General features: G+C 40.5%; 1 protein-coding gene across 2 annotated transcripts; it reads left to right on the top strand.

The window, feature by feature from the left end:
• Nucleotides 1–4,840: 4,840 nt before the first annotated feature.
• Nucleotides 4,841–8,115, top strand: Lamtor4 (Late endosomal/lysosomal adaptor, MAPK and MTOR activator 4). Of its 2 annotated transcripts, none has more exons than XM_022058780.2 (4): nucleotides 4,841–4,935; nucleotides 5,181–5,280; nucleotides 6,138–6,252; nucleotides 7,657–8,115. In XM_022058780.2, the coding sequence occupies exons 2-4, from the start codon at nucleotides 5,209–5,211 to the stop codon at nucleotides 7,758–7,760; spliced, it is 291 nt and encodes a 96-aa protein (XP_021914472.1). In that variant the 5' UTR covers nucleotides 4,841–4,935; nucleotides 5,181–5,208; the 3' UTR covers nucleotides 7,761–8,115. The 2 variants fall into 2 exon arrangements, with proteins under 2 accessions (XP_021914472.1, XP_021914471.1); XM_022058779.2 differs by having other exon boundaries at nucleotides 4,848–5,007.
• The last annotated feature ends 1,233 nt before the right edge of the window (nucleotides 8,116–9,348 follow it).

The raw sequence follows: 9,348 nt of genomic DNA, 5'->3' as shown, positions 1-9,348 counted from the left end.
GGTACAAAGATTGCCTTGTTGACAGCCATCAAACCTACGTAATTGTAAGTTTCACATTTTAACTTAGCCTAGTATCTTCTAATTTAAATTATTAAACACATTACTTACATCTTACGTTTATTCAGTCCTTCGAATGACAATCGCCTAATTAACCCTTTGAAGCCGAAGATCGTCTGAATATTATTCATGAATTCAGTCCGTACCGCGAAGAAAACACTACACCTCACCATTACGAAAATCAGCTGGTTAACCCTTTGAAGCCGAAGCTCGTCTTCATAATATTTACGAATCCAGACCGTACCGCGAAGAAAACACTTCACTTAACCATTAGAAGTCGAATCAGGCGGTACCACATAAGATTTAACAAAAGAACATCCCGGTCAAAGCCTTAATATTTGAAACAGAGAACGCGGTTCTTACCTCTAAGTAAACACGCCACGTGACCATTACTAATAAAAGTATTTCAATAATAATTAGGAAGCGTTTTGGCCTTAGAAGCGAATGTGAAAACGGTCTCATGCTTTTGTAAGAAGGTTCTTCCGGGTTGTGGCGCCTTGTAGTCTTGTCGAACTGTCAGAGATGCTTTCCTCATCATCGTTCTGAAGATGGAGGTAGTGACAACCTCTGAAACGTCGATAAACTTCTGCCGGACCAGACGGCTCTTCAACCCAGAAGGCAGGAAACTTTGTACCTTTCCTCGTTTGTTTAGACTACTTGCATTGCAGACGTGCTGGAGAAGTTGCCGCCCCTCCAAGGGGTTAATACGTGAGTCTGAACTGAAAAACACAGAAAAGCGGAAAGGAAGAGAGAAGGATTGGGTGGATGTTTGTGGGCAATAAGACAGAAAAGGCAACATTTCGATGTATTTTTATCGCCAGTTATAAAGCAACGCCACATTTTTACGTGGTAGAACAAGTTCTATTGTCGCCCGCCAGTCAACTAGAAACAATGGTCTTTCGCTTTAAATATATCGTCTTATCGCCTCTGCTATTATCGACAAAAAAAATATTTTAAAGCTGAAATCCGGGATCGTCTGATCAGTGCTCTGGACCATCTTTCCGAATTTCCTTCTGGTTCTTCGAATTGTCGGTGGGTCTTAAGGGACAGAGCCCGAACAGGCAAGCAACGGACAATCTATCACCGCTGCACAGCTCGTCAAGCGCCCTCGCTCCGTTGTTAGTGAACACAAATTGCGTGCTACCTTAAGCTGTTCTGTAGATGAATGCAAATATCTTCACTCTTCTGTCACACTGACCGCCGGAAAGACGTACATTATGGTACCTTTCGTCAGTAAGACTCGCCCTAGTTGCAGCCGTAGGTACCTTTCGGCAGGCATCGATACCGTTTGTGGTATCAGGCAGACATTTTTCATCATACAAGGTCAGACGGTGTACACAGATGTCTGTGGGCCTCGGGTTGGTAACTCCTTATTTAAATGATGATTTTTTTTGGGGGGGGTTTTGTTTTGTTCCCTGTGCCGATGGTCTCCACCCCCCTCCAGGGCAGGGCCACGTGAGAAACTCTCCCATTGGTCAACAGTGATAACTCTGGACGCGACGCCTATTGGCTAGCACGTAATTACAATTACAATTACGAGTTTTATTACCGTCTTCTAGACTTGTCTGTCGTTCCTCGCATCTGCTAATTGAATGAGCAAACTCGCTGCCTCCCCAAGTCGTCACTATCGATTACCGTAATTATACTGTACTCTCACAGGCAGTGATTGTTCTCCTTGAGGGTCTTTGCCTTCTGCTGGGACAGAGACTTCCTGAGCAATCACAAAATATCCATCTTATTTCGAAATCCGACATTAAAACTCCCACCTGAGATGTAAATCATTGGCTGTGCTGTATAAAGCTCCTTGTGCGTCAGTGTTAACCTTAACGAGAAATGGCGGCGGGTGTATTGTCACGTCTGTTATGTTATGTGGTCTACGCGGAAAGAACGCTTCTGCGAAATTTAATAAAAATGCGACTGGTCGAATGATGGAATTGAGATGGCACGTGGGAAACGAGACCGGACGATACGCGCCTCTCCTACCTCACTGCCCGCGTGCATGGGGTTACGTTGCCGGAAGATTTATGACGACAGAACACTTGCGGGCGTCCTGTGCTCCTTTTCCTTGCTTTCCAAGGCCGTAAAATGCGTTCCTAAACGCCCGTTTTTGTTCCGTTGTGTTGTCAAATCAAACGGCGGACGCTGATACAGGCATTTTAATTGTGAATTGTGTCCCTCTGCAAACGTGAGGGATGTTTGTTGCAAGAATACGAGGTAGGCTCAGCCAGGGATTTCAGCATTTTAAATTTTAACTCAGGGGTGAACAAAATCACGTATATAATACGTACGTGAATGAGGGCTATAACAGTCTTTGCGTCGGCGTACGGAGAGAATGCTTTAAAACAATGGAACGAAAACAGAGACTAATTAATGAAAGTGTGGAGTGTTGTCCTCTGTGCTGTGGAGCCGCGTAGTGTTGCAAGTGGTTATCAACGTTTCGGAGGAACAGAAAGCCTCTGTCTTCAGGATATAATTTTCCTTGTGCACAGAGAATCTGAATCCAGTTTATTTCAACTAAAATAAAACTTTTCTAGGGCACGACGCAGAAATTCCACGTTCACATTCATCAGATGTGTACTCCCGTAGAGTTGATGTTTGTTGATGTAATATTTAAAATAGTACGTAAATTTATGCGTCTCTTCATTGTGTGAGATGGAGGCAGAAGTTCCTCAGAAACATTGCTATCTAGCTATAATAATGTACCGCGTCGTAACTCAGAACACACAATTTTTGCCTTCCCGATTTTGGGAATCTTAAAAGTAAATAAGAATTTTCAGTATTTTCTGCAGATAAGATTTCGCATTTCCCTTACTACATTAAGGGATTAATGTAAAAGTGTGTTTTTAAACTTAGCGTTAGAAGTGATTTTAGCTTTATTAAATGATGGCGTATGTTACCTCTGTCGTGGGGGGAAACTTCAGGGAATCAAAATTAGGAGTCGAGAAGTAATACGGAAGCAGAAATCGTTTCTAACTATCAGACATGAGGGCAATGGTACACTTCTGATTGAGTTCGAGAGAGGCCGGGTGATGCTGTTAGAACTGGATCCAACGATTATGGCCGCTGAACTTGTAGGGAGTGCCCAGTATGCAGACTTCTGGTAACTGACTCGTTCAAAGGTTTCAATCAACAGAAGTTCAACTGCCAAAAACGCTGGAACGCAACGCTTCGTAAATTTTGGCACAATTGCAATAAGTTAGATGATGTTACGAAAGGTTAGGTTAGGTTAGGTTGAGATAGTTTGTTAGGTTAGATAACGTGTTAAAAATATTTGTCACGTTTCGACACTTATGGCCACACCTCGTCACGCCGTTACTGTACCTCACGCCTAGTCACGCTTTGTCACGCTTGGTCACGTGGTCACGCTTTGTAAATATTCGTCTCGTTTCTTGACATATTTGGTGATCCTTTGACACGAGGTCAAAGCAAGTCACGTTTCGGCACGCATACGTTATGTAACTTACGGCTAGGTCACTTTTTGTTGGTTAGGTTGGGTTAGGTTAGGTTACCCTACATGTTTAGTGGATTTTGTTAGGTTAAGTAACATTTTGAAAATGTTTATGATGTTTTGAAACTTATTGCCACATCTCGTCACGTCGTTACGGTGCGTCACGCGTAGTCACGATTTGTCCCGCTTTTAAAATCTTGGTGATTTTTTTACATTTAACGGGTCTTCTCGTCAGGTTTTCAAAGGACGCCACGCCTAGTCACGCTTTGTCACTAATATATGACATAATTCAAGATAATGGAGCGAACAGCAGCAGCGGTGGTGATGAATCGAGTGATATTTCAGAAAGCGAATGTCTGTGAGGAGTGGAAGAATTGGAAGAGGACCGAAGAGTTGCGAAGAAGATAAGATTATCTCACACTCTCTGCAGTTTTAATTTTCTAGTGATGTATAGTGTAGTGAAATCGACTTTCCTGTGTTACATAACGTGGTGATATTTTATTTGGAGTGAACTGTACGCGGCCTGATGCATCCCTTCCAGCAAACTTCTGGTAAGTGACTCGCTCCGAGGTTCCAATTCACAAAGTTCAGCGGCCAAAAACGCTGGAACGCAGTATACCAGCTTTCCGTTTTGTTAATTCCCTTTGCTGGAAAGCAAGTCGCCGTGGTTCTCTGAGAAATGGGCTTAACTGTTTACAATCAATGCAAACGTTTTATAATACGTGGTCTGCATGAGGAATATGAGGTGAGGGGGCTCACATACCTTAAGAGATTCAGAAGTAGAGTTGTACTATGATGCATGTCTCATGTATGCGCCTAAATCTGCACTCATTTTTAAATGTTAATTTTCATGGGGCCTGCCTCGCAATGTCATTGTGTGTTTAAGAAAACTTCCAAACACAGAGTGGATTTGTATTTGCAGTTTTGATTGATTTTATTTTTGGTTCGGTTGGCAGCGGATCCAAAAGATCGCTTGGATTTTAGAAAATCGAAATTTGTATTGTACTACTTTTACGCGTTGCCGGTAAGATGGCAGCACATCACACTCTTTACAGTGACATCTTGAGGACTTTAATTACACTATTTTAAAGCACCAGCACCGCTAGTTATGTTGGCAGCATGTAAACGGATAGATGAGAGCGACATCTTTTTTATACATTCAATGCCACAAATTTTCGAAAATTGAATTTGTATGAACTCAGGTTAGTAGTTTTCGAATGAATAAGGAATTGAGTATATTCATATATTTTTATGAATGTTATATATAAATCTAATAAAGATAATGTCTAACATATAAACCTTTTTTCGTGCGAATGTTTTGTGTTTCGTGATTGGTAAGCTTGTAATTTCATCGTAACCCGGTTTATTGTATGGTTGTTTTACTGTCATGTGACGAAGAAGAGAGTTTTCACGTTTAGGCATCTTCGAATGTAATTTGCTTGAGAACAGATAACGTAGATTTGATTGTCTATTGATAGCTACATTTTCGTAATTGTATACGTGTACGTATAGAAATATGATTGGGTTGGGAGTGCTAACAATTCTATTGTATGCGGGCATGTGTTTTTTATGTACAGTTTCTCATATTTTCTTACGCTAAATGAAATAGCTCTTTAAAATATTGAGGCATGAGTTTGACATTAGTATTCATAGAGATGTTTTTATTCTGTTTTAGTTTTTGTTTCTGAACTGAAGAAGGAAAGATGCTGAACTTGGAACGAATTCCAGACCAAGTGGGATACCTTCTTTTGACAGAAGATGGCGCTGTTATTTCGGTCAGTATTGTGATCTTGATGTACAAGTGTTGCTGGAACTTTTTAAATTTAATAGATATTTTTGGCTGCTGAAACTCAAGGTTTTGATTGTGTCTATATGGAGGAGGTATTGTGTGGCTTGGTTGACATTTGGTTATGAAGATCACTGCATTAAACATAAGATTGTATGTATGGGATTGTTCTCTGGAATACTGGCGTTGTACATATTTTTCTACTTGACTTGTACATGTTTGTGTTTTAACAAGATCAATCTGCTCCATCTTCTGTATCAGGGACATTTTATTAATGATGCAAGCAGAACATCATAAACATGCCGTGTCTCTGGCACTAGATTTAAACTCAGGGACTCCCTAATGTGAAGGAAGAGTCAGTATAACTTACTACCTTATCACGTATGCAATTTTCTATCCTCCTTTGAGCATTAGTTTTTCTAAATCATGTTCATTGAAGTCATGTGCATGAGAAAACAGCATACAAGATTACAGAACTAAACCTTTTATATTAGTCGCTTATGGTGTCACGCTGAACTAGATTATTTGATTAGTGTGATGGTACATACCAAACTTTACCAAAGATGGCTCTCTTCTGAGTTATAGCACCATGTAGTCTGGTATAAGTTTAACACTGTTTCAGAGGTCCTTGCTGCTTCCATCATCAGGGTGATGGGTTGTTATCACCTTGATAGTAAACTTCTACCAGACTACATGTCACTACAACATACAAGACAGTCATCTTCATACTTGCTACTGAGAGAATCTCAAATCCTACTCTAATGCATTCCCATGCTTTGAGCAGGATAATGAGAATTTTCCCCGTGTTAGAATTGTTCCATTAATGATTTGTCTTCTGTGTTTCAGTCTGGTGGGGAGATGGAAAACGATGAGCGAATTGCAAATGTTATTTATGGTCTGATCAGCTTGGCTGACAAAGTTGATTCAACTATACAAGAGGAGGGTTACAAGAGAATTTCAGGTACATTTCAAGCTGTGATTTTTTTACAGGAGCCTCACCCTTCTAGTTGTAGTACTGAGGAAGTTTTCTTCTTCTTCTTCTCCCCTGTGTTCTGTCACTGTTATTGGGAACACACGTGTAATTCTACTGTTTTATATATCCCGTAGAGAGAAACATTGTGATAGTGGAATAAGTCTCACATTTTTAAGTAAGCAGAACATGGTTTTGGTGCCCCTTAGATACAAAACTAGTGTAAGGTAGCTGGTAAGTGGAGTAGGTAAACAAGAAATGCATACAAAGTTGTGGTTTAGATTTTGGTTTGATGGTGATTTGTAGTTTACCATTTCATCTAGTAAAATGCCTGTGGTTGGTGTACGTGATGTCTCTAGGCTAGCAGTTAGAAATACAGCAGTGATGCAAACCTTTGAGGTTGCGTCTATACTAGCTGAACTTGCGTTTAGAGATGGATTACTGAGGTTTTCACAGCAGTGAGTCTGAAGATTGCTAAATAGTTTAATTACGAATTTATTTTTCCTGCCGGCTTTTCCGTACAGGTGGAAGCTTGTTTGGTTCTTCACATTTATTTACATGTGAGTGGAAATTAAAAGATTAAGGGCAGTGTTATCATTGTGTGAATGGCAACACTGCTGATGCATGGTCATCCTCAGTTATTGCCCTTCTTGCATCTCCTTTGTTACACGTCTTGAAGCACGAAGTAATGATTGTTCAAGAAAGTATTGAAACAAGTTTTTTTTTCATAGTCTTTGCATCACAGTGTTCCGCCAACAAAAGTTACTTTTCTTAGACTGATATCAGCGTATTCTCTGCTGTGATATACACGTAAGCACGCACGAGAGTAAATCTTTTATCAAAAGTACATGCCACTTGCATCCCTTCTTACGTCTTTTCTGACGGCAGTCCATTTGGTAGTGTTTTAAAGAAGTTCCATTTTATTTCTCGAGTGGTAATAAATGATCCTACGTTGAAGGTAGAATAATGCTGTTATTAAGGTTTATTAGAAATATTTCTTTGAAATTAGCACACGCATTTCATTCTCAGCCATCATGTTTCCGTTGTTCCATGTTACTGTTTACGGTGGAGGCTGAGGATAAAGTCTGTTATTGTTTCTTTTGTGTTTGTCACATGAAGACATAAACAGATCAAGTTTCCAGCAAGTTCTGTTCAGAGTCGTAGTCAATAAGCAGGTCTAGACACGCAGTATCACTGATTACAATGTACCTGCTTGGAATCATTGTGTACAGAGTACGTCTGTACGTCTTGCTGCCGTCTTTCGTTGTAGGTTCTCCAAATTCTGTCATTCATTTTAATTGGGTGATTGACAAATTGTGCATTAACCAATTCCGTCTCCAGAATGTGTTCAGGTTTTGTGAGTGATTATTTGGTATTCGTTATGGCTTGTTGCAGTTGTGTACGATGACCACTGCTACGTTATCTGTCTCTCCAACAAGAAGATTCACGTAGTGAAGAGGAAGTTCTTGCAGAACCATACCGAACCTGCCGTTGCCTAGCCATGCGTTTTATTGTACAAAGATAAATTAATTTGACACTGAAGGTGAGCCTGGTAGAATAAGTGATTCTACAACAGCTTACTCTGACTAATTTACTGTTAGACTGCGGTAGATGTTACTGGCCATTCTATCTTCCTCACCTCATGTCAAGTTGGCAGTAATTCAAAGGAACTCTTCTGGTGTGATGTACTTGTTACTCGAAGTCATGTCGTTAGTTGATGTCCTCCGGTTGGTGGTGTTAAGTTCATGAATTTTGAAATGTGAATGAGTGAAAATTAATATTACTATGAGATTTTTCCCTTACTCATAATAATGATGCAGGATTATTTATGTATAATACAGGGTTAAGTTACTCCGTCGTTTTCTTCATTTTATATTCTCTGCAACGTCTTTATCTCTGCTGTGTGAAAATACGTAAATGTTAGAATTTGATTATCAGAGTTGTGAAACCTTCCTGTCCTCTATTTAAAAGAATATTAAAACATGCAGAACCTTTTTTTTTTTGCATGTGAAATTTGAACTCTAAATCTAGGGATAGGGGGCTGAGGGGAATATTTGGGGTGAAAGTGACCAGCGTGGAATATTTACATAATTTTTTCTCCTCACCAAATATTTTTAGAGTTAAATCATGTGACTACCTTGCATGGGGAGATGAGAAATGCATATAAAATTGTCCTGGAGATACCTGAGTGGAAGACGGACGGTGTAGACATGATTGTGGTATTGGTGCTCTATTCAGGAAGGAGAGGTTGCTATATATGTCCATCTCTGGTGAACTGGCTGTTAGTGGAAGTAGTTGCTCGGTTTTTCCGGTCTGAGGGGCCAGGTCATGAAGGTGTCGTTCTCATGTTGGACGCAGCAGCAGAGATTTGCAGGTTGCCATGTTGAGTGTATCTACTTCAGAGTCCTCTATGAGGGTCATTTTTCTGTTCTCTGTCCTGACCCACCTTTCCTGTTTGGTCTCGACCACCTTCATCTCCCTCGACTCATGAGCTGTTTCCCTCGGTTTAGTCCTTCTCATAACCCTGTATAAAGCATCCTCTTTCTTGTACTTCTTACATCAGCCCTGACGATGAAGTCAGCGTGTTTCTCAGACGTGCTGGTACCCACTGGTAAGTCAACCGTGCAGAAGGCCAACCTTTCTTGTTGGCTATTCAATCACAGTCTGAATAAAAGCCTACTCGATGAGTTATTAAAAAAGCGGTAGTGTCGTATCAGCTGCAGAGATATGTCACCTTCTGCCGGTAAGGAGCGGAGTGGCTCTTTTGGTTGAAGATGCGTAAGTACTGTGCCAACGCAGTCGACCCTCATACTGTACTTTAATTTGTCGGTATGAATGATGTGTTGAAGTTGTTACCATTGCTGCTTCATATTCAGTAGGTTATAGCACGAAAATAAAGTATCCTGATGGGTGTTCTGTGGTTTTCTTCAGTCCTTCCACTCAAATGCGGGCTACAGTTGTTTCCTTCCACGTCCTTTCCCATTTGTTGTTCATTAAGAATTTTATCATTCAGTGCTGCTGACAGTGTCATACATGGATACAATAAAAATGTTGCAAGTCAGTGTCGGTGCGTCCTCATTTGTCATG

This window comes from Zootermopsis nevadensis, unplaced genomic scaffold (genome assembly GCF_977971745.1).
Source record: "Zootermopsis nevadensis isolate Lab colony 2312 unplaced genomic scaffold, Znev_1.0 Znev_ptg000010l, whole genome shotgun sequence".
Taxonomy (NCBI): Eukaryota; Metazoa; Arthropoda; class Insecta; order Blattodea; family Termopsidae; genus Zootermopsis; species Zootermopsis nevadensis.
This window is presented reverse-complemented; position numbering and strand designations above follow the sequence as displayed.

Excerpts from the sequence above, each read along its gene's own strand:
- Lamtor4 (XM_022058780.2), top strand. The coding sequence starts at position 5,209 with ATGCTGAACTTGGAACGAATTCCAGACCAAGTGGGATACCTTCTTTTG. Across the intron at positions 5,281-6,137 it reads AAGATGGCGCTGTTATTTCG|TCTGGTGGGGAGATGGAAAA; the intron begins GTCAGTATTGTG and ends TCTGTGTTTCAG. Across the intron at positions 6,253-7,656 it reads GGGTTACAAGAGAATTTCAG|TTGTGTACGATGACCACTGC; the intron begins GTACATTTCAAG and ends GGCTTGTTGCAG.